This window comes from Anabrus simplex, chromosome 12 (assembly GCF_040414725.1).
Source record: "Anabrus simplex isolate iqAnaSimp1 chromosome 12, ASM4041472v1, whole genome shotgun sequence".
NCBI lineage: Eukaryota > Metazoa > Arthropoda > Insecta > Orthoptera > Tettigoniidae > Anabrus > Anabrus simplex.
In genome coordinates, this window is record NC_090276.1 from 36,889,566 (window position 1) to 36,916,380 (window position 26,815).

Below are 26,815 nucleotides of genomic sequence, written 5' to 3' on the forward strand. Positions count from 1 at the left end.
AGCATTTCCTCGTCTCCCTCACTCTTTCTATTGTCTGCTTCTTGACACCTTTTTCCTATAAGGCTTATCACCACCACCACCACCACCTTTCAGTGTTCAGTCTGCAAGCCTCTGCAAATTAACTATGCATCTCTATAGTCCTCTATTTCCTACTATTTATGCAAACAAAATAAAAGTAATGGTAAATGGTAAAAAAATCCTGCTTTCATTCCAAGAATAAATCTCAACTAGACAGTACTTCAGGAATTATCAGCATTTTCATATTGGGGCATGTATTGATATATGGTCTGGAAGCAGCAACTCTTACAGCATCAACAGAGTCATCTTCGGGCAACAGAAATGAAGTTCCTCTATTCTTGTGTACAAAAACCAAAAATGGATAAAATAAGGAATGTGGATATCCGACAACAGCTTGGATTGGAAAGAAGCTTGCTGGAAACACAATTAGTAGAACTGAGCAGACTGCAAAGGTATGGTCCAATGAACAGAATGGCTCCCCACAGGACTTCTGAAGCATATTCTTTCCCGGGAAGAGACCTTGTGATGTATGGGAGAAGCAGATTTTCAAGGACCTTGAAGTTAGAGATGTGAACTGGTTTTGCATACCTGAACAACATCTGTGGATCTCTATCAGAGGGTAGGGAAAGGTCAACCTATTCAGTACCATTATATTAATATAGTATCTTATATAATTGGTACTAGTTTTGACCTTGCTACATTAGGTCATCTTCAGCCTTAATCAAATTGGAAACTACCAATAAAAAGTTACAAATTGGTATTGCACCTGTCCGGGGCTCTCCAGGGCACTGATTATAAAACTTAATTTCACAAATGTTTGGATGGAAATCTTGTGGGTGAGGAACTTCGGAAATCAGTCCCCGGTATCAAAGTCCCATCCTTCCTACTTTCGCTGGCACAATGTCTAAGCTCAAGAGCATCCGGGTTGGTGGTCTGTTTGCATATAAGTGGGCATTAAATCTAAATATTCTGAAAGTAGGGTGTTCTATAAATAGAGAGAGGAATACACTATCTTATTGAATGAGAAGAATGTTTGTTACCAATTCAAAACATGAATTTTAATAAACTGATAAAGTCACAGAGAAATTGATACACTCGAGAAAATGCCATTTTATTAAACACAAAGAGGAAAAAAAGAAATCAATTATGTGGGATATGCCGATAACATTCATATCAGTCTATTTTCTGAATATCATTTTGGCATTAAACCAAATTAAAATAATAAATGAGTTATTCCACCTTTTCAATACAAATTAAATAAGTGTTTATTAAATGAACATTTAATGGGACTAGTTTTGACCTATTTAAAGGTCATCTTCAGCCATATCGCATGTAGAACAAATAATTTGAAACACACTGGTTTTAAAAATGGTCTTAAAACATAGAAGTTTGACACTATGAAAAATTGTTTTTAGAATTTCCTGAAAACACTTTTGTTGTAAGAAATTAGTATACTTCATATCACTGCGAAGCGTAGATACACTTTAAAATAATTCATAATCTTGATGAGATGTAGAATTGAGCATATATGCAAAGTACAGTGAAACCTTGGAATGCGAGTAACTTGGTCTACGAGTGTTTTGCAAGACGAGCAAACATTTGAAATAAATTGTAACTTGATATGCGAGTGAGGTTCCGCAGTACGAGCGTCACGTGTGCCTACCTTTCCCCTTCCCAGTTTGTTGAATGGATGAACGAGATCTTTGGTCCTGTAGAGAAGAAATACTTTTCAGAATATAATCTGCCGCTCAGTGTCTTGCTGGTTATGGACAATGCTCCTGCTCATCCTCCAGGTCTTGAGGCCTTGAGGACGACGAGGAATTCAAGTTTGTTAAGGTTAAGTTCCTTCCTCCCAACACTACTCCAGCCTATGGATAAGCAAGTCATTTTGAACTTCAAGAAGCTATACAACAAAGCACTATTTCAGCGATGCTTCGAAGTGACCGAAGGAACAAACCTTACCCTCACTTCAACTGAGATTCAGGAGAAGTGCAAAATGTGGGAAAAGGTGCAAATTTTTTTAGAAAATCACCACCCGAATAAGGCTGTAGCAGTGCGAGCAATGAATCAGTTCACTGACAATGCAATGTCACATTTTCGTGAAATCCTCAAAAAGAGGCAAAAGCAACATTTATTGGACAGGTTCCTCGTTAAAGTTGCACAAAAAAAAAAAAAAAAAAAAAAAAAAGGTTCCAGTGAGCCAACAGATAGCAGCGATTCCGTTGGTGAAATTCGTCTACACAGTAACTCTTCTCATATCATCTCTCGTCTCCCTCACACTAACAATGATTGTTTTGTAAGGAAAAGTGCACTTTAATTTGTTTTACGTTATATTTTGTTTTAGAAATGGTATGCGAATATTTTTGTGTTGTGGACGAATCATCTGCGTTTCAATTGTTTCTTATGGGAAAACTTGCTGTGATGTACGAGCACTTTGGATTACAAGCATGTTGCCGGAACAAATTATGCTCGCACTCCAAGGTTCCACTGTATTGCCTTGGTTAAAATGTGAGTTGAACAAATATATTATTGCCGTGGAAAGGAAATACTATATAGTTGTATATAAAGGAAACAATGTAAAAAATATTTAAGGTATCCATGGAGATTAATTACTTTAAAAAATGAAAGTGAAAAGGCACTTGATGATATGAATTAAGTTAAAAAATTATTTCTTCTTTGTATTAAAATGGTGGAATGAATTTTCATCTAATGCTGATCTAAAAGGAAAAATAAATAAGTGAAATGTCGGAAATATTAATAAAATTTAAGGAATGTAAAATATTAAATGAAAAGAATAAAAGAAAAGAAATAAGTCAAAATGTGGCTCATCTTACGTTACCAAGTGTTGGTCGTATTAGTAAACTAATGTACTAGGAAGCAAATGACATGAAAAAAGAAAAATGGAGATTATAAGAAAACTAAAAAAGAATTCGAGAGGGAAAAAAATAAATCGTGTAAGAAATGAATGTGAAAAGTAAGAGATGGGAAACAAGACAAAGACGAGTAAAATTGAAAGCAATAATGATATGAAATGAAATGAAATGAAATGAAAGGTGAAATGATGATAATGGAAAAGAAAGGAATTAGCGAAACGTAAAAATTAAATTATGTTGAAAAACAAAGAATGCTGAAAATATCTTCCTTGAGGGGAGCAAGAGGAAGGATAAAAGAGGAAAGAGTTAGGATAAGAAATGGAAAATGGAAGAATCGAAAAAAAAAAAGTCATAAAATATGAAGGTTTAAAAAGTTGAATAAATATATTGTTATAATGAAAGGTGTTATGAATGGAGGAAAAAGACTTAAGGTGCGGCTAAGGAATGGGGGAATGGCAGTAAATGCTGCAGAGATGTGGAATGAATAGATAGGAAGATTGTATTTAGATTGGTTAAATTATAATTTTTATGAATAATGATAAAAAGATCAAAAAGAATGTTGGTTTTCTCACATACACTGAAGAAAATGGAAATTGCATTGTCCTGCTGAAACATCCCATTAGCAATGTTCGCCATCATAGGCACAACCACTGGATCGAGTACCCTATCAACGTACTATCGAGCAGTCAAAGTGCCTTCAACAAGCACTAACTGTGATTTCATATTAAAGCCAATAGCTCCCTAGACCATAATGCTTGGTGTTGGCCCTGTGTGTCTCTCGACAATAAGATCTGGGCGGCCCCTCTCCCCGGTACGTCGGCGCACACTATTCCAGCGATCACTGCGGGCAAGACAGAAGCACGATTCATCACTAAAGACGACCCTATGCCATTCGTCGACCCACTTTGATTTTTCTCTACACCAGGCCAGCCTTACACGTCGCTGTTGTGGGGTCAGTGGAACACAGGCTCGTAAGCCAGGTTCACGCAGGCGATTACCAACTGTTTGTTGTGTGACGTGGGTTGCCACAGCTGCTCGAATTTGCGCTGCTGTTGCATGGAGTTCCATCCGGGCCATCCGAATGATGCGGCGATCCTCTCACAGTTGTCTGTCGCGCTGGGCCTGTGCCAGGTCTAAGAGTATGGGTACCTTCATTTGACCACTGCTGCCATACACGTTGTACCGTAGATTCCTGTTGGCCAACACATCCTTAGCGATAATCCAGCCTTACACAGCCCAATTATCCGAGCCCTCTCAAACGGCGACAGTTGTTGATAACGTGCTCTTCTCTGTTGTCGAGGCATGTTTGACGGAGAACACTTCACTGCACAGACTGCAAGTCAACTACGCTACAGCAGAGTCCGTATACTGGAGTTGATTCCTCTGCGACCAATCACATGGGGAGACTTATAGCAACAATCCAATGAGTCTGAAACTTTGATTGTTTACATACCTACATGCCATCGTTCCATATCTTGAAAATCAACACAAACGACCAATGCCTTCATGGTGTTGCAATTTCCATTTTCTTAAGTGTATTTCATTTTGGTTGTAATTATAGTTAAAATATTGATCTAAATGTATGAAAAAAATCTCTGGTATATCAAGTATTGGGCTTTGTGTAATGTTTTAAGAACTTTTAGGTCTTGTTGAATATCGGTGAAATTATGGTTATAGTCATGCACATGTTGACCTACAGCCGAAAATTTATAGTATTTAATGGCATTCTTATGTTCTGAGTACCTAGTGATGAAGTTTCTCCCTGTTTGTCCAATATAAGAAAAATTGCAATCATGACATTTGAATCTATAAACACCTGATTTAGAGAAACAAATTTATTAATTGAAGTGGAGTCGTATCTTTTATTAAAGTAGTTGAAGGGCGATGCCTGTATTTAATTATTCTCTCAATGAAAAAAATTGTTGTATCCATTTGATTTAGCGATGAAACGAATGGTATTTAATTCATTTTTTTTTTTAGATCTTGTTTGGACATCAGAACAGTGAAAGCCCTATGAACTAAACTATTCTGAGTAGCCCGTTTGTGGGTTATTGGGCGAGTTGAATCATAACGGATTGTGGAACTAGTTTGAATAGGTTTTTTTAAGATTTTATAACCTAAAGAGGTTGGTTTTCTAATGATGGTTAGGTCTAAATAGTTAATTTTTTTTCCTAGTTTGGATTCACCTGTAAATTTAATGTACCGGGTGAGTTAGCCATGTGGTCAGGGGCACGCGGCTGTGAGCTTGCATCCGGGAGATCGTGGGTTCAAATCCCACTGTCGGCAGCCCTGGAGAGGGTTTTCCGTGGTTTCCCATTTTCACACCAGGCAAATGCTGGGGGTGTACCTTAATTAAAGCCACAGCCGTTTCCTTCCAACTCCCAGCCCTTTCCTATCCCATCGTCGCCATAAGACCTATCTGTGTTGGTGTGACGTAAAGCAACTAGCAAAAATAAAATTTATGTGGGAATCAATAATTATTAAGATTTAGAAGAGTGGACTTCGCATTAGAAATTTTTTCATCTAAAATTACTAGGATATCACCGACATATCTAGCCCAAACGAGGATATTGTTCAAATTTTGGTTATTTTCAATCTTGTTGTGTTCCATGAAATCTAGGTAAATTTCAGCTAGTATGCCTCAAGTGGGTGAGCCCATGGCCAAACCTTTTTGTTTATAGATGTTCTATATGTCAATTCAGTTATTTCCCGTATCTTAAATATTTCTTTCTTGGTAGCTATCAATAGTCATCTCTTGCCAATGGGGAGAACAGATTGGTTAATATTATGAGTGAAGAAGGGTTAATATCTTGTAAGATGGAGATAGTACAGTGCCAGATATAGATCATAGTTGGATTATATGAAGATACGAGAATAATGTGAACTGAAACAGAAATTGATTAAGAAGAAATGGAATAATTTCTTCCAACAAAAGTGTTTTCAGGAAATTCCAAGAACAATTTTTCATAGTGTCAAGCTTCTATGTTTTAAGACTATCTTTAAAACCACTGTGTTTCAAATGCTTTGTTCTACACACAATATGGCTGAAAATGACCTTTAAATAGGTTGTAACTAGTCCCATTAAATGTTTATTTAATAAACACTATTTAATTTGTATTGAAATGAAATGTCGTATGGCGTTTAGTGCCGGGATATCCCAGGACGGGTTCGGCTCGCCAGGTGCAGGTCTTTCTAATTGACTCCCGTAGGCGACCTGCGTGTCATGATGAGGATGAAATGATGATGAAGACAACACATACACCCAGCCCCTGTGCCATTGGAATTAACCAGTTAAGGTTAAAATCCCCGACCCGGCCAGGAATCAAACCCAGGACCCTTTGAACCGAAGGCCAGTACGCTGACCGTTCAGCCAACGAGTCGGACATTTGTATTGAAAAAGTTGAATAACTCCCCTATTATTTTAATTTGGTTTAATCAAAGTTCAATGCGGACCCCTAGTATGAAATTAATTTCTCTAGATCATTTTCACAAATATGGACATGAAACTTATAGATTATGACATCTAGATCATTTTGGCATTCCCAAATCAGCTTATATTAACACTGAACACACGTATCCTGCACTTTATAATGAAATAGGGGTATATCTCTTTACCTAATATCGGTACCTCCTGGTATCCCTTATATTAATCCCTATCAACACACACTTTATATACACAGAGATGGCATTTTTCGTGAAGAAACAATATTAATTAACAACATTCATCATGGTCTTGAGATCTTTTTATAAGCTACAATTCCGCCTACTCCCATAACCATGAAAATCATGTCCTCGCTCGTCGCAGCTAAGATATACTTGACTACATCAGTAAATAAAGATGAAGTCAATAATTTCATCATAGGGATTTCATAGCCTTCTAACCTGGTAATTTCTATATCAAGTCTGACGATTTTTTTTTAACTTCAATTCTAATTCGGCTTGTAGATACCGAAATGTCTGCTCTTAATTCAGCTATTTGTGTTATAATTGTTCTATATGTCAATTCAGTTATTTCCCGTATCTTAAATATTTCTTTCTTGGTAGCTATCAATGGTCATCCCGTGCCAATGGGGAGAACAGATTGGTTAATATTATGAGTGAATAAGGGTTAATATCTTGTAAGATGGAGATAGTACAGTGCCATATATAGATCGTAGTTGGATTATATGAAGATACGAGAATAATGTGAACTGAAACAGAAATTGATTAAGAAGAAATGGAATAATCAAGTAGATAGATGATGGTTACAGAATTCTGTGCACTAAGTCAACATGTACAGTCATAGGAAAAAGTATACGTACACCTTAAAAGTTAAGGAATGTTATCGTTTGTAGTTGACGCATTGTCCATAGATTGCTAGAAATTTCACTACTATTCTATATTTCGGTATTCCACGAAACATGAGTATGAATACGTACCGGAAATAACAACAGTACTTGAGAAATGTTCGTTTTAACAAACGTATCATCCAATAAGTTTGAAATATAGGTGCATAAAAAGTATTCGTACAGGTGGTTTATCTTCACATCAAAGTCCTTGATGACATCCCTTGCAACGCAGGAAAGCAGTAAAGGTCACGTCTTGTACCAAGCCAGTTGTGCTTCAGTCGTTGTGAACAGCAAGTGATACAGTCAATCGGTAAGATGGACCGAAAAATGAAAGAAACGACAGAAGAAAAGAGAAGAATTGTAATCCAGGCTCATTCCTGTAAATCGCTCTCGGAAATATCGAAACTTGTGAAGAGACCAAGATCTACAATTCAGGGAATTATTGACAGGTATGGTGAGAGAAAATCTTTCAAAAATGTACGTAGATGTGGACGTCCATGCAAACTAGATGATCGAACTAGAAGACTAATCCTCAGGAAAGTTACGAAAAATCCTGCAAAACTGACATCTGACGTCTGAGCTAGGAAAGGATTTAAAACTTAATATCTGTGCTTCCACAATTCAAAAGTTTTTATATACGAATGGGTATCATTGTAGAAATGCCAGGCGAAAACCTTTGTACTTCAGCAAATAGGAAGAAACAACTACAATATGCTACCGACTATAAACATGCGTCTCTAGAATTCTGGGATCGAGTTATATTTATGGATAAAAGTAAATTCACTGTTTTTCAAGAACATGGCAAAAAGGTGTGGAGGAAAACGAACACAGAACTCGAAGAAAAAAAATCTGGTTCCTTCAGTGAAGCATGGTGGTGGTTGTTTAATGGTTTGGGGTTGCATGAGCTCAGCTGGAGTAGGTTCCTTAGAATTCATAGATGGAAAGATGGACCGTAAATACTATATTGAAATTTTGAAGAAAAATCTAGCATCTAGTGCTGAAAAAAATGGGACTTCTGGGTAATTATCTATTTATGCAGGATAATGATCCAAAGCATACGGCACTTGATGCACGATTGTGGATTTTATACAACACACCCAAATAAATGGTAACACCCCGCTCAATCCCCGGATCTGAATCTGATTGAACATGTATGGGCTTATCTTAAAGAGAGACTGAGCTTTGAAAATGGCTCTTTTGGAAGAATGGGGTAAGATTGAGCCCACCTTCACCTCCAAGCTAGTTCATTCAATGCCTAGGCGGCTTGAGGCCATTGCAAAATCAAAAGGATTGCCAACAAAATACTAAATATGTACTAAAATCAGTGGCGAATGAAAGTAAAACCGGACTGTACGAATACTTTTTATGAGTATGAAATCATGGTATTTTCAGTTATTTATCTATTATAGACAGAGAAATGTATCAATTTTATGTTTTGTGATGTATATATCTTTACATAGTGTACAGAAAGCTAACCTATTGATGTTATAAAATGTACATGACAATAAGTGTACTAAGTAAAGTATTTTTGTTTCAGTATTAAGTGTACGAATATTTTTTACTATGTCTGTATATGAAGGTTATTTGCAATTGAAAGAAGAAATATGATAATGAGATATGAGGGAAATGATATATGAATATTGAATGAATATGAAGAAGAATAATGAAAGTGATATTTATTGTTTTGTCGGTAAAGAAGAAAATGATTTATTGTGCAGATAAAAATAAGAGGGTTGACGCAATTTAGATATTCCATATCGAACATACTGAAAATATATTATGTAGGTTATATATAGTTTAGGCACCTGTAAATCAAGATGACTCACTATAAGGAAAGTTGAGTAGGATATTAATCAAAAACTTAACCCAGATCTCTACCTTACGTAACTTCGCACTCCTCTATGTCTTCGGCCTTCCACTTTTCCCTCTATGATAAGTATTTCCATTGCCTCCTGTCTCCTGGCAATATGACCAAAATATCCGAGTTTTTTTTTTTTTGTTGATAAGGGTCGACAGTCTTGTTCTGATGCCGAGCTGTTGCAGGATCGATTCATTAGTATGGTGTGCTGTCCATGGTATTCGCAGTAATCTCCTATAGCACCACATTTCTAGAGCATCAATCCTGCGGCGATCCGCCGTCTTCATCGTCCAAGTTTTTGCTGCATAGGTCGCGATAGGAAAGATCCGAGTTCGCATGAGGGTGAGCTTTGTCTTGGAAGTGATGGAGGTGTCCTTCCAGATGCGAGTAAGTTTTGCTGTTGAGTTGCAGGTTCACAGTCTCCAGTATTTGTGACAATAGATCCTAGATACTCAAAGCGACTGACAACCTCATAATCTGCAATTCTTGTTATGGCAGGTCTGTTGTTATTAAAACGGTCTACAATCATCACTTTGGTCTTTTTATTGTTGGTTTCAAGACCATATTCTCTGCTTCGCTCGTCTAACCTCCGCATGATAGCTTCTAGTTCATGATCATCTGTTGCAATAATCACAGTGTCATCTGCATATCTGAGATTGTTAATTTTCCTGCCACCAACTGTGATACTGTCACTCCTGTCCTCGAGAATCTCCCTCATAATATGCTCACTGTATACATTAAATAGAAGGGGGGGAAGAATGCAACCTTGTCGTACTCCAGCACAAGTAGAAAAGACATCTGAGAGGTCGCCATTAACTCTCACTGTTGCAGTGTTCGAAGAGTACAATTGTTGGATCAGGTACACTAAATGTCTTGGCGTCCCCATCTCAGTGAGTATAGCCCAGAGCTTTGACCATTTTATCTTGACCAGGATGAGCTTACAGCAAGCAAGTCACCATGCCCAAAGCAGAGACTTCTGGAGGAAGATCACCAAAAGGATTGTCGCGTGATGCCACTACACCCTTACGAAGGGTTGGACTAAGAGAGAGAAAGGTAACAATTCTCCAAGTGAATAGCAACAAAGAAGATTCTGTAGCAGGTGGTTTTCAAGGCCGCTCTACCATGAGTCACAGGCGGGAGGGGGAAGAAAAGGGTTGGATTAGTGGACATGCCTGTCTACTGAACAGTTAGGTTATGAAGATTGTACTTCAGCTGCAAGTAAAGAATTGTACAGGTGTGTAGATGATTCACAGAGGCTTGCAGACTGAACACAATAAGGCATCATCATAGTTTTCCTTTTTGACATCACAGTTGCTCTGTCAGCTGATTTAGCAAACTATAAAGTTTCAGCATTACATTTCAACATCAAATCACACACACACACACACACACACACACACACACACACACACACACACACACACACACACACACGTGCGCGCGCACGCACGCACGCGCACTCTCTCTCTCTCTCTCTCTCTCATATTTGGCACTGGCACAAGGTTTATATAACTTCAACTTTTCTGTCAAAACTTAGTAGTATGCGCTTCCGTTTTGTGGCCATTCTGGAGAAGCGCACAAGCACAACTGACAAGGATTGGTAACAGCCTATTTACACCAAAAGGTAACATCACAACTGCTTGCTCTTCCTTTGCTTTTTGCATGATTGTTGACGCAAATGCCCCAGGTAATTCTTGACATGGTAAAATAACGTACAGTTCTTACACTGAGATCCTAGTTAATTGGATCCATGGTTGATGATGCTGCGGATAGTGGAGTTTCTAGAGGGAGAGAGCTTTTACTTATGAAATTCATTCTTTAAACCTTTATTTTCTCTTTCAGCCAGCAGTAATGTCGAATCCGAAAGTACTGAAAGACATTGTCCCAGGCCGAGTTCTCCTCATCAACCACAAGGAACACGTAAGCAAATTTGCCATGTTATTGAGAATAGAGCAGAAGGACAAGCAGAATAAAGCATATAAGGTGCTCGTACTCTGCAACGATGAAAACAGCATGGACATGTCTGGGACTGGAGAGATTCGACTCTCTCTCAAATCTGACCCGGAGCAGAAACCGAAAGAAAGAAGTGACACATGGTATAAAATGATGGCTCTTGTCTACAATGGACAGATCTTCATGCCAGATGGCATCGGACACCACAAAATCCTTACCATTAATTCGAATGATATTGCACGAATCACAAGAGAAGGGATTAGAGGTGACCCAGAAGTTATAATACATGACTATGAGGAGCGACAGCTTCCAAGATTCAGGTGGGTAAAGTGTTTGCTGTAAATTTACTCGAATATGTCACTAACAGATAAATAAAGTTTTAACATCCATGCCTATAGATTCTACAGGCTTCCTTTCTTTCGAAATTGTCCATAAAATAATACAGTTTAATTTAAAATCCCCCCCGGGATGTTGATGGGCTTTGTTGTAACCCCGTTCGAGTATGTACTGTAGTAACAAGTTCGGTCACTAGATGTTACTTCACAGCAGTTTTTATTATATGAATCAAGATTACAGTGCAGAATGTAATGTATCATTTAGGATTCATCATCATCTTCATTTCCCCTTGTCCAGCTCCTGCCAGGTTGGGGTGTTGATGGCACTTCTCCACCGTTGTCTCTCCTTCCACCACTCCTCTTCAGTAATAGGGATGTAGGCAGAGAAAGTTCGTGCCAGATAGCGCTCGTGTAGTACCGGGTAAGCACAAGGCGATCGTCTTATTTTTCTCCCAGTCAGCTGCGAGTAATGTATAGAATGTGACCAAGTTTTCTGAGCTACAGTCGATTGTATCTTAACTCTAAGACTATATTAATTAATTGTATAGGTATATCCCCTAGTATATTACGGACAATTTTCAGCGTTTAAGCCTTAAACTGCTGCATTATGAGCTACGGACCAGAAACGCTAAAACTAGCGGGAGGAAGGAAGAATTAGTACAGCGGTAATTAGAAAATTCTAACACACTTTATTATCCAAATAATGAATAGGAATCAGCATGCCTTTTCCTAAAGATTACAATGACTTGAGTATTGTACATTGATAAATATATAAATGTACCTCCAAAAGACTTAAATCATAAATAGATATTTAAATATGCAGTTTCTCCCCTTGCTTGTAGACTTCGATTCATGTACTTTTTTAAGGTTGATGGCTTACATGAAACTGCATGTACAGCCTTTGTCCACCACCAAAGGCATGTGAATATTCTTGAGTTTCCCAGTGCTGCTTCCTTTGAATATTTGACCATCAGCCATAAGGTGAAGATCACTATCACAAATTTGCATCTGATGGGTTATTTTGTATTTAGAAAATTGGAACTAAATGGAGCACCTGTTTCCAACTACAAATCATTGTGTTATACTGGATACAGACTTTTCAGTGAAAAGTTTGTTTTGTTTATAAATGGTTAATTTCAATCAAGTGAAATTTTAAAATGCAGTGCTGTGAAATCCGAGTACACAAAACATAAGACCTATAATGTGAAGCTTATTTTAGGAGTACCTGGTGACATTATAGGAGGGGAATGTGAACGTTTTGCTGGAGCAGGCCCCAAGGCATGTTGTAAGCATATTGCTGCTGTAAGCTACGCATTAGAGCACTTCCCCAAGACTGGTATTATTCAGTGTTCAGAAACATGCAGCCAAAATTTATAAACTTTTCAGCATCCCCTACCAAATGGTTGAGGCCAGTTAGCCCTATGAAAGTGGAATGTTTGCCCTTGGAACAAGTTTTGCTATTATAATCTCAGTTGCACCAGCTATAACTCTAGTCGAGGGGTATGTCTGTCTAAAAGCAAGGGGGCTGTTTTCAAGGACATTTTCTCTAAGGCCAGATGTTCAACTCTTTAAATTCGCAGTACATGAAATCAATCCAAACATTAAATATTCTTCCAATAGTAGTTTTACGGATTCCGAAGTTAAGGCCTAGTTCTTTGTCAGATTTGTTGGTCCTTAGCTTCATAACTGTCAAGAAGAAACACAGTCTGGATTCAAGAGGGAATATCTGTAAATTGTATCTGTTTTCTCCAAGAACAGCAAACACCAAATTACAATGTTGAACGTCTACAAACCCTGTAGAAAAGGTAAAAATAGAACAAACTGAGCGAACAATCAGATGATAACACATCAAGCATACTAGGAAGCAAGGAAGAGTACTGGAACAAGAGGAAAGGATCCAAAGGAATTACTGAGGCACTCACCAAAAAACAAAACCAAAATTTTCAAAAAATTTAAAATAAAACTATAATTTGATAAATAGTATTTACATTAAAATTAAATTTGAAAAATTAATAAACTTTGGTAAAATGATAATGAAGAGAAACTTGCAAAGAACAAAAATAAGTAGTATAATTAATATTTAGTAAATAAATAATTTAAATGTAAATAAACCTAGTCTGTAGTAAATAGTACCATTCTATCACACAAAAATATCCGGGTGCACCAGCCTACTCCAAACATCACAATTAATTAATATATTAAATAGAATTTAAATTTAAAATAAAAAAGGAAAAATGGGTTGGATAGTTAAATAGAGGGCTTTTGACAGAACCCAGTGGAGGATAGTTCCCCGCAATCCCCACATAAACAATGTTCCCACAACACATCACATAAATTTAAAACAGTACACAAATACTGACCATAATGAATAATACAAGTCCGCACTGAATCGAGAATATTAAGCCAAATAATACATAATTTAAGTCACAAAGCCACAAAAGGCTAGGGGATCAATAAAACACCCGATATTAATAAGTAAGAGAACTAGCAGGTTCAATTAACATGACCAAGTCAAACACACGAACACCACTCAAGATGAAACAATCCATTATTATATATTCATGATGCCACACACAAGTTGCTGCTATCACAGATGAGACAATAATGAATAATAATCAATTACATAACTGCCAAGCACAAAAAGATAAGCAACAATAATAGGAAGAATAGATAAGAACTGAACTCCCAATTGCTCACACTAAGGCTGTCCAAAACCCTCAATTAAAACCCGAAACATTACAAGTACATTACTACAATATGAAAATTAATGTGGGTTTACCAAAATAAGTAGGCCAATAATCTCATAAAACACCCACAGTAAGATGAAAACAAGGCATTCCAACCCTAAATATATGCCCCAAAGAAATATTAAAATTTACAACTCTGACTTTAATAATAATAATAATAATAATAATAATAATAATAATAATAATAATAATAATAATAAGAAGAAGAAGAAGAAGAAGAAGAAGAAAAGGAGACAGAACAGACGTAAATAACTACAGAGGAATCTCATTGGTATCTGTTGCCTACAAAATTTTATCTCAGTGCCTTCTCGATAGAGCCCAACAGCAACTAGAACCAAAAATTGGAGAATATCAAGCAGGTTTCAGACCAGGCCGTTCATGTCCAGAGCAAATTTTGAACCTAAAGTTAATCCTAAGGCATCAGAAAATTTGTAGCAAAAATGTAGTTTGTACTTTTGTTGATTTCAAAAAGGCCTATGATTCAGTTGATCGTCAATCACTTTTTCAGATATTAAAAGAACAGGGTCTAGACCGGAAAACACTCGCAATTGTAAAAGAGACATTGACAGACACAAAATCTAAGGTTAAATTCATGGGGGAAATCTCAGACCCTTTTCCGATCAAAACAGGAGTAAGACAGGGAGATGGGCTCTCTCCACTACTCTTCAACTGCGTCCTTGAAAAGGTAATACAGGAATGGCACAAACAGAAGTCTGCCCTCAAGATTGACCAACCAATCACTCTTGGTAGGGGCAAATTAGCAGTAGACTGCCTGGCATTTGCAGACGATCTGGCAATCTTAACTCGTGATGTTTCAACAGCGATAAACCAGATCGAACTCCTGAAAGAAACAGCGGAAAAAGTTGGCCTCCAAATATCGTTTGAAAAAACTGAATACATGACCTGCAGCAAAGAAGCCCCTAAATTCATGGAGACAAAATATGGCAAAATAAAACGGGTCCAGCAATTCAAATATCTCGGTGAAATAATTCAGGAGAATGGAATGGAAACAAAAGCCAATGAAGTTAGATGCCAAAAAATGGAAACTGCGTATAGACTCACCCAAAATATCTATAACAAAAAGTGTCTCTCCAAGCATGCAAGCAGTTATAAAACCAGAATGCCTCTATGGATCAGAGACACTAATTTTGAACAGGAAAACTGATCTAGAAAATATTCAGAAAAAGGAACGCAAGATCATTAGAAAAATTTTAGGCCCAAAACTCGTAGATGAACAGTACCGCCTTAGAGGGAAACAGGAAATCAAACAATTTTCTAACATTCACAGCGACATCAGAAAACGCAGATTAAGATTCTTTGGACATATAAAAAGGATGAACCCAGATAGACTTACCAAGCAAATAGTTGAATTTTATGAAAACCGAAGTAAAGCTAAAACGGACACAATAAAATGGATTGGCGAAATTAAAACAGATCTCAAACTGGCAGGAATTACACCTGAAGACATCCAAAGCCGGGTTATCTTCAGAACCAAAGTTCATAAGTGACAAGTTGACCAAGAGGAAAAACCAAAGAAGAAGACCGGAACAACATGGTCTCAAGAGAGAAAAGAAGCACACAGCAAACGAATGAAGGAAGTGTGGGCACAAAGAAAGGCAAATGCCTGTCTCTAAGTACTTTGCGTAGTCCTAATGGGCTCATTCGCAATATATATATATATATATATATATATATATAAAATAATAAAATTTAAAAAAAAACTGGTAACTAGTGTAAGCGTAGTATTAGGTCAAAACACGGGCATGAGAAAGCCAAAGCATACGAAAGGATGCACCAATCAAATATAAGAGAATCACAAGCCAAAGTAAACACGAATACTTGCGCAAACACACAGCAATGATATCGAAAATAAATTTTAAAATTTCAAAGTAGAAACCGCAAACACATCCAGAAAATAGCACAGAAAAAACACCCGCAAATACACAAGAAAACAAAATAAATCCAAGAGCAAATCAAATTTAAATCAAGGCAGTGGAGAATTTCAAAAGTTACCTAAGCACGACAATGGCCTTCCGTTATACACGACACTCACTTGAAGCAAGAACGCCATACCACAAAACCGAGATAGCATATTAAGTCGCAATAAACACACTAATTAGAATATAACTAACACACACCAGGAAAATAACATAAGTAGAAGGAAATCATTAAAGGCGTACTTACATTGATGCCATTTATGCCTAGGTAACTTACCCGTGTTTGGCCTAACACTACTACACTCACTAGTAAGAAATAAAATACAACAGATTTACACTCAAATATCTGTTATAATATAATAACAAGGTTAAAAAAGACACAATTCCCTTGCTGGGATTTATATATCCCCTTTCAGCCTATACCCGAAGGTAGGTCCATCGTATTAGAAGCCGCGAAGGACTCCATCGGTGCAGTAGCATCCGTTTTCAATCAAGCTAACCGGTCAGCAGACACCCTCCACTATATGCCACTTGCAGCGACACCGTCTATAGGTACACGCTCTGGCGAGCACAGTCAGAACACAAATTGCAGTTCCAATCATTGCACACGGATGGCGTGGGAGTTCATTTTGCTGTCTACGGATAAAAGCCTTCAGAATAATTAGGTGACGAAATGTCCCAATGGCCACATATAAAATGAGTAGTAGACATGTAGACTAAATGTTCCGTGCGCCCTTGCACTGAAGATTATCTGTGTCATACAGATACGTAGTTTAATTATGCAGTTCGTCTAATAGCGTTGGATCCCAATTTAATATGGTTATTGTAACAGTAATGATGTCACCGCTCGATACACACGTACCAGGCCAAGTATGCAGAGTTCAATTGCAGAGGGCATAAATCATAGAAGATGAGCTCTGCCGATAAGACACGCAATTTAAATATATGTCTTGTATAAGGTTCATAGTCCAAATTATATATATATTACATTATTAATGCTACACCAAAATTTTTCCTTCTATTAGCATGTAACCATTTCTTTCTCATTGCTTTATTTTGTAGAAGCTGGTGAAACGAAAATGAGCTTCCCTGCTTTTTTCAAAGAGGAACACTGCAATAGCTCAGCATAGTCACGAAAATAAGAATTTAAGGAACTTAAATTCCGCCGCATGAGTACACAGGAGACACATGAAGAGTGCATTACGCTTACCCAGAACAACAGCAGTGCGCTCTATCGGTGCTAGTTCTATACATTCCAGTCCTGTCTTCTTTTTCTTATAGTGTTCTTGACAGAGTCTATCCATCTTGCTCTGGAACTCCCTCTTACCCTCTTTTTTTCTGTCTTAGCCTCCAACACTTATTTTGGTATCCTTCCCTCCTCCATCCTCATAACATGTCCAGACCATCTCAGTTTATTTTTCTCTGTCCTATCACTCAGTTTTTCACCCCTATCTCTTGCTGACTTCACCATTTCTTACTCTGTCTCTCCTTGTCTTCACTACCATACTCCTCAGGAACTTCATCTACACCGGCCTGAATTTTACTCTCATTTCTTGCTGTCAAAGTCCAAGTCTCTAATGCATATGTTAATTATCTCTTTACATTTCATAGGAACTTCTCTGTTCCACACCAGGTTACTTACTTTCTGGTAGAACATATTTCATGCTTGTACCCTTCTGCTGATCTCCTTATCCAACCTTGCATTTTGCATTATTTCACTTCCCAAATATTTGAAGTATTCAACAACCTCAAAGTTTTGCCCCCCAATACTAACGATACCTTTTCCTTCTCTTTCTCTTCTTGTCATCACCACTGTTTTGCTCTTCTCCACGCTGATTTTCATACCAGATTTGTCAATATTGTCATTGTAAGCCTCTAGTTGGATTTGCACTTCTGTATTGTTGACTCCCCAGATCACTGTGTCATCTGCAAATAACAATATTTTCATATTCCATCCATATCTTGCCTTTATTTCCTTTAGAATTTCATCGATAACCATTATAAACATAAGTCCCTGTCTTAGTCCATTTTGGCTTCTAAACCAATCTGTTCTCCCCACTGGACTCTGGACACAACAGGAACAATTCTTATACATTGCTTTCACTAGTTCCCTTGATTGCCTTTCACATCCTTTTCTTTCCAGCATTTCCCACACCCTTTCTCTATTAACACTATTGTATGCCTTCCTTAGATTAAGGAATACCATCACCAAATCTTTTCCATATTCCTAATGTTTTTCCATCACTAATCTCATCATGATCTGCCCTGTTTAAATCTATACTGGTCTTCTTCTAAATTTCTCTCCACCCTTCCTCTCATCCTCTTCTCTATTATACTCTTCATTATTTTGGTTGCTTTTCACAACAGTGTAATTCCACAATAACTGTTACATACCTTCCTGTCACCTTTCTTAAGTACTGGTATTATTACTCCTTTACATCAGTCACCAGGTACTTGCTGTTTCCCCATATACACCTTAGCAGCCTATATAACCAATGTAGACCAATAGGTCCTGCTGCCTTTATCATTTCCACTCATATTTCATCCATCCCTGCAGCTTTTGCTGTTCTCATTTCTTTAACACTTTGGAGACGGCCATATTTGAATGTGCTACCCTCCAGAAATCGCAGGATTTTTAATGGTTTTTGAAAAATTTTCAGTGCTAGGGTAATCCATGATTATAACTACTTTTGGAATGTATAGAAAGATCACACTTTCTTGTGCAGAAAAATGAGTTTTAATTATCATAAAAGTGAAGCAATTTTTAAATATAAATTTATGAATATAATGAGTTCTATAAACGAAAAAAAAAATCTGACGCAGCTATGGATGCCAATTCGCTTAATATTTCGAAATTTGACTTTGTGGGCACATCTACTAAAACACACTAATATAGATTCTAACCTAATTGGTAAATTGGCACCGGTATCCTTGTTTACAACCAGAAATTTTCTTTCCCACTGTTCTTTGTTTGACAACGGGGTTGCATCGAGTTGCTGCAGGTACACGGGAAACAACCACATTTTTAGGAAACGGTGTAAAACAGTATTACATAACCCACTTCAAGGAAGCGATATAAAACTACGTTACACTTCACATCAATTTGAAATTAGCTCATTTTCTACATTTACTAGCCTGAAGCGCAAGAATCATCATGTTTACTTAGTGTGTAATTGTTGTCCTCATCCTCATTTTCAGAAGTTGTCTTCCATAAGAACATCCATTATGGATTCGTTGTCAAAATTTCGTACACTTGAATTAGACATGCTATATATTGTAACAGGAACGCCCGTACTTCAGTTTATCGGAGAGCATGAGGAACGACAAGGCGTGTACGGCCCATGCTAAGAGAGTAAGAGAGAAGGGTAGTGAAAGAAAAATTCATGATTAAGTGGATCCTTCAGTTTATTCAATAAATAGGCAAATAATTATGTCACCTTTTATAGCTGAATTGTAGATTTGTCCCTGAGGGCGTGAAGAGGACGTTGTCCCGCGGCGGCTGCGTCGTCTTGCGGTCGGCGTCGGCGTTGTCTTCCGTCGTTGGTGTTTGTATTAGTGTTGATGACTCGAACCAGAGGCAGGAACGGGGAAATGTGGAGCTTCCACATTTGACGTCATGGGGTACTGGTGTGACACTTCCCTATGGCGAAGCACGCCGAAATAGTTCCCACAGCAGCAAGGATAAAGTTAGAGTCACAGTTCGTATTTGGAATAATACGCAAATGAAACAATCTAGAACCTTCCGAGGTGCGGTGATCAAGCACTTCATAAAGAAAATTAAATTTATCGAGTACAGTCTCAGCACTGTACTCCACCAGCATAATACATTTGTTGAAATAAATGATAGTCCAAATTCCCGTACGTCGTGATTTTCAGATTAACACTGGCACTTAAGATCATAATGCAACACAGTTCAACGGATAGACATAGTCTTTAAATGAAATTGAGGCTGGCTAGAAATACTACCGCTGCTTTCACACAGTCTTTGAACGAAATCAATGCTGGCACAGTTAATGCAAGAACACAGTCTTTAAATGAAATAAAGCTGACACAATTAATGCGAGAACACAGTTTTTAAACGAATTCAAAGCTGACACCGTTTATGTGAGAACACAGTCTTTAAATGAATTCAAGCTGGCGAGAACACAGTCTTTAAACGAATTCAAAGCTGACACAATTAATGCAAGAACACAGTCTTTAAACGAATTCAAAGCTGGCACAGTTTATGTGAGAACACAGTCTTTAAATGAATTCAAGCTGGTGAGAACACAGTCTTTAAACGAATTCAAAGCTGACACAATTAATGCAAGAACACAGTCTTTAAACGAATTCAAAGCTGGCACAGTTTATGTGAGAACACAGTCTTTAAATGAATTCAAGCTGGTGAGAACACAGTCTTTAAACGAATTCAAAGCTGACACAATTAATGCAAGAACACATTCTTTAAACGAATTCAAAGCTGGCACAGTTTATGTGAGAACACAGTCTTTAAACGAATTCAAAGCTGGCACAGTTTATGTGAGAACACAGTCTTTAAATGAATTCAAGCTGGCGAGAACACAGTCTTTAAACGAATTCAAATATACAGCCGGACCGAGAGACGAATTATGTCGCGACGTGCTTACTTGCACACACTCGCTGACTCACGGCTTACTGCCGACTCACTCCACTCTCTGCCTTCAGCACACTGCCGTCGCATACCGCATACTCTCTCTGCTTTACTGCAGGCTCTCTGCTAACATTCTGCCTTACCCCAGGCTGGCGACTCGCTTATATTTCGTTCATGCAGCAATGGAACACGAAGGAACCTTCTGCGTGACGTCGCTTGTCCTTGGCCGGTGTTCTGGAACGTCGCGAACTTGCTCGCAGTTCCCATTATGCCTGTGCTCTCGGCGCAAGTTTTAAATGCTTACGGCCGGGTGTTAGCGAGCTTGATGGTTATGAATTTCATGTTTTTGGTCCGTATTGAACAATATATAAGTAATAATAATAATAACTTAAATGTTTCCACCTTTTCAATACAATATATTCACAAGATTACAAAATTATACGGTACTAGTTTCGACCCATCTAGGGGTCATCATCAGCCGTATTGGAGCAAAGATCATACTCTTCGATCTATTTATCACTTTCCTCAGAAACAATAATGCAGCCAACCTAAACTCAATCCTAAATTTAATCAAAGGTACTTTTCCAAGACAATTACACTTTCTCCCGCACCTTTCAGCCCCACCTTAAGCCCTCTTCCTAAGCCATATTTCATTTCAATACAAGAACTTACTGATTTCCATGATTATAATTTTTACAACACCCCATTTATACTTTATTCTTTGTTAAAAACCTCTTATTATGTATATTCCTTGTATTATTAACTATTACCATAACATCTCATTTCACTTGTTATTCTTTAAAATAATATTGTCTTAGGATTTCGCCACAAATGATCTTTGCTCCAATACGGCTGATGATGACCCCTAGATGGGTCGAAACTAGTACCGTATAATTTTGTAATCTTGTGAATATATTGTATTGAAAAGGTGGAAACATTTAAGTTATTATTATTATTACTTAGTTAGCGAGCTTCTCTTAATAAAAGAATGAAACGTGAATGCTCGTAGGGTGTTACCGTTTCATCTCCCCCCCTGCTCGGGAAAAAGAAAATTGCTGGGCGATTTTCTTTTCGCTCATCTCCTAGTAAAGTATTTCTTGAGATTGGCCGAGTTGAAGATTCCCTCAACGTCGCTATCTGCCCTTCCTACTTCGTAGGCACCATTATCTAGTGCGGTAAGTATCCTGAAGGGTCCTATGAACAAGGGACAAAATTTGGCGTAAATTCCCTGGTCAGGGTGTGAAACTGCAGGCTTGCGTATTAATACTAGGTCATCCACTTGTAAGGGTTGTCGAAACTTGTGATGTCGTAACTTCTTTTCTCGGATTTGAGCAGCATGTCGTAATTGCCGAAGTGCCTTAGTAATGCGAGCTTGTTGGCTCACTGCTGCGTCAGGTTGATCAGGCAAAACTCGATCCCAAGGTCTGTCAGGGGTGAGGCCTTTATGTACACTCAAAGGGATGTCCTGAATAGACTCATGCATGGTGGTATTGACGATCCTTTGCATAATGGGCAGAACTTCAACCCACTTCCAATGCTGTTGTCCACAATACAATCTACAGAATCTGGCAATTTCGCGCATAACCCGTTCGGCTGGGTTGGCTTCCGGGTGTCGGATAAGGCCGTTTCTTATAAGGTGATGTGTCAGTAACATCTAAGTGGTGCTTGAAACCCTTAATGACTCCAGGTTTCTCGGAAAATACATCTGGAAACTTCTTAAAAAGCTCTTGGATTGCCTTTATTACTTTATCATCATCGTAATCTGGGCTTTCAGCTACATTGGCGTAAAGCGTGAAGTTGTAGTGGTCCTCGTTAAACTCATCATCGATAATGGACGCCATCTGGTCCTCTACGGGTCCCACTTCCTCGGGTCGCCCCTTTTCGTGGACGCTTTCTTCGACAGGCGGAGCCTCGCTCATCTTGCCTTCTACAATGCCCACCGGGGTCTCACATTCCGGATTCTTCACGTCATTATAAGTAACCAACTGTAGCCCTACAGATTCGACGTGGAAAAATTTAATCACATTAGCGGGATAATCAATGATTCCCCCATGTTGAATGAGAAAGTCTGATCCAAGAATTAAGTCAAATTTCATTTGCGTCAAGATCAAAAATAGATGTTGGAACTTAACACCACCAATTTCTAACTCAAGAAACGCCTGGAATTTGCATTTAATAGCTTTGTCAGGAACTATGCCTTTAACCTTAACTTGAGCAACCGGCAAGATGGAGATGTAGGTCGTCTCCTGCGCCACATCTATTAATTTCTGCGAAATTAGTGAGGCTTGCGATCCCGAGTCTACTAGAGAGTGGACAATCATATTGCCTAACTTAATGATAATGATCGGTAAGCCGCGTTGTATCTGAGGCTGTCGCGGTGTTGAATCCTCATATAGTAAATCTGCATCCTCTAAATACCAATGGTTAATGAGTGCGCTACATACTACTTCTCCTCCCTCCGGGTTTTCAGGCAGTCTCTTTATTGCTTCGACAAAGTTTTTTTTTTTGTACCCGTAGCTCTTGGATCCATTTCCGTTCTCTCATTTCTTCTCTGTATCTCTGCCTGGTATTCCAAAGAAGCTGCTCCAGGTAAACCCTCTTCCCTGTTCTTATTCCTTACATATTCCGTAGTCTCTCTCCAACGTTTCTCTAATTCTTCCCGCTGGGAGTTCCTATTATCATTGGGTTGATTAGCTGCCTGCCTCCATGAAGGTCCAGGTTGAAACTTAGCCCTCCCTTCGTAGGGGCGATTCCTAGATCTTCTATACCGAAACGGAATATCTCGGCGAGTTTCTCTTTCTTCTCGCGGTTCTGGATTTACTTGAACTGGAGTTTTCATTTCCGTAAAGTTGGTTGTAGTTTCTTTGGTTCGACCTGCTTTTGCTGCGCTCTGAGTGTGCGCAGTATCGAGTTTCCTCAGGACATCATCGAGCTGCTCCAAGTCCTGGATGTTTGCTGCCACCAATATTTCCTGAACATTTGGTGGAAATTGCAGCGTTATGACCTGAATAAGTTCTTGCTCCGGTAAAGGAGGGTGGAAAAACTGCATCTTTTTAAGCTGAGATATGAGATAATCTGAATATCGCGAGGAATTGACGGACGTGTTATACTTTCTAGAGTATAATTGAAGTTTTATCAGGTGCTGAGCCTCAGCACTCCAAAATCGTCTAAGTAAGGCTTCCTTAAATTCTTCGTAAGTGTTAATACTGAATTTAAAAGCGGTAAACCACATTAACGCCTTGCCTTCTAACAATCGAGATGCTATTCGTAAACGACGGTCGGTCTTAACGTGATTTTCTTGAAAGAATTCTTCGAGGTTGAGGAGAAACTCCTTAGCAGTATACTCCTCTTTCCCCGAGAATTTGGCTGGTTTTTCCTCAGTTATTTTAAAAATTGTGGAAACATTTATGGATTCTCCACTAGTGTTGTGAAGGCTAGATGATGAAACATCCTGTTCGATTTGCGATACTTTGCTGTTGAGAGCTTCTATACCCCCTTGGAGTTCAAGTTTTAGGGTTTTAATTTTCCCCTGTACGGAATTCTCAATTTCCTTGACCTCCTTCTCTATGTCGGTCTTGACTTCTGCTACATCGCGACAGATACGAGTAATCTGCGTGTGAGCATTATCTAACTGAGTCTTGACACGTTTATCGGCCTCCTCTTGCTGACTTTTCAGAAGAGTAATTTCGTTTCCCAACTTCATGAAATTATTTTTAACAGATTCATGAAGTTTGTCTTGAATAGACGCGATTTTAGTTTGCGCAAGAGATAATTGAGCATGGGACTCTTGAAATTCTTCCTTTAAGCTTTCTACTTCTTTAAGGACTTCCTGAGAAGAAGACGGGAAAGCAAGTTTTAAGTCCTCCGCCACTTGTGATTTTATGTCTTGCTTAATGGTTTCTAAGTCACGTGTTAATTTTTCATTTATTTCCGTAAACTTAGAATCCATTCTTTTGTTAGATTCTTTAAATCTTTTTTCAATTTCGGCACCTGCACTATTGAGCCTACGTTCCAAATTATTATTAACTTCTGCAAATTTTTGATCAACAGATTCTGTCAATTTTACAATGTTGGCATCATTAGCTTCCCTTAGTTGAGTGATACTACGATTAGTTGCTTCATTAGCCTCCCTTAGTTGAGTGATACTACGATTAGTTGCTTCATTAGCCTCCCTTAGTTGAGTGATACTACGATTAGTTGCTTCATTAGCCTCTCTTAGTTGAGCGATACTACGATTAGTTACTTCATTAGCCTCCCTAAGTTGACCTATAGTAGCCTTAGTGGCTTCCAGGGTCGCGTTAGATTCTTTAAGTTGAGCTCCTAAAGTATTGTTAGATTCTGCAATCCTACGCCCGAGATTAGTGTTACTTTCCGTAATCCTGTCATTTAGACTGATTTTTAAAGCCTCGATGGCAGCTAGTATATTTTCCATATTAATGTCGTTATTTTCACAAAATGCAGAAAATACAATCATTCACCTCATACGTAAAATCACCATTATTGTCCAATGGTAAAGTTCAAAATTTCACCAACACAAAATATCAAACACTTGTGCATAAAATTAAATATCACCATTATTGTCCAATGGTAAAGTTCAAAATTTCACCAACACAAAATATCAAAATTTATATAAGCCTGTGCATGAATATTATGCCTGAAATGTTTTACATAGCAAGAGAAAGAGAAAATAATCACTTGTGCCATAAACTTGATCAGAGTTCTGTGCCAAAAGTTTAAAATTTCGTCAAAGTCATTGAATTGAACTTCGTAAAATTTTAACACATTCACTGAACTGGAATTAACGTACGTACTATGCACTTTTATTTGAATTGGTAAGTTAAGATATCAATGATTTCAAAGTTAATTTTTATCACTTTACTCTCTTTAATCTGGCCCCAACGTCACGGGTGCCACTATTCACTCTCTTTAATCGGGCCCCAACGTCATGGGTGCCACTATTCACTACCTTCTCTCTGTAACAGGAACGCCCGTACTTCAGTTTATCGGAGAGCATGAGGAACGACAAGGCGTGTACGGCCCATGCTAAGAGAGTAAGAGAGAAGGGTAGTGAAAGAAAAATTCATGATTAAGTGGATCCTTCAGTTTATTCAATAAATAGGCAAATAATTATGTCACCTTTTATAGCTGAATTGTAGATTTGTCCCTGAGGGCGTGAAGAGGACGTTGTCCCGCGGCGGCTGCGTCGTCTTGCGGTCGGCGTCGGCGTTGTCTTCCGTCGTTGGTGTTTGTATTAGTGTTGATGACTCGAACCAGAGGCAGGAACGGGGAAATGTGGAGCTTCCACATTTGACGTCATGGGGTACTGGTGTGACACTTCCCTATGGCGAAGCACGCCGAAATAGTTCCCACAGCAGCAAGGATAAAGTTAGAGTCACAGTTCGTATTTGGAATAATACGCAAATGAAACAATCTAGAACCTTCCGAGGTGCGGTGATCAAGCACTTCATAAAGAAAATTAAATTTATCGAGTACAGTCTCAGCACTGTACTCCACCAGCATAATACATTTGTTGAAATAAATGATAGTCCAAATTCCCGTACGTCGTGATTTTCAGATTAACACTGGCACTTAAGATCATAATGCAACACAGTTCAACGGATAGACATAGTCTTTAAATGAAATTGAGGCTGGCTAGAAATACTACCGCTGCTTTCACACAGTCTTTGAACGAAATCAATGCTGGCACAGTTAATGCAAGAACACAGTCTTTAAATGAAATAAAGCTGACACAATTAATGCGAGAACACAGTTTTTAAACGAATTCAAAGCTGACACCGTTTATGTGAGAACACAGTCTTTAAATGAATTCAAGCTGGCGAGAACACAGTCTTTAAACGAATTCAAAGCTGACACAATTAATGCAAGAACACAGTCTTTAAACGAATTCAAAGCTGGCACAGTTTATGTGAGAACACAGTCTTTAAATGAATTCAAGCTGGTGAGAACACAGTCTTTAAACGAATTCAAAGCTGGCACAGTTTATGTGAGAACACAGTCTTTAAATGAATTCAAGCTGGTGAGAACACAGTCTTTAAACGAATTCAAAGCTGACACAATTAATGCAAGAACACAGTCTTTAAACGAATTCAAAGCTGGCACAGTTTATGTGAGAACACAGTCTTTAAACGAATTCAAA

General features: G+C 38.2%; 1 protein-coding gene across 1 annotated transcript in view; it reads left to right on the forward strand.

The window, feature by feature from the left end:
* tst (twister) overlaps nt 1-26,815 on the forward strand; it is a 132,996-nt gene that overhangs the window by 66,405 nt on the left and 39,776 nt on the right. Inside the window, exon 13 of the mRNA XM_067156822.2 lies at nt 10,920-11,350. Coding sequence (XP_067012923.2) covers nt 10,920-11,350 — 431 coding nt within the window. The remainder of the gene's footprint in view (nt 1-10,919; nt 11,351-26,815) is intronic.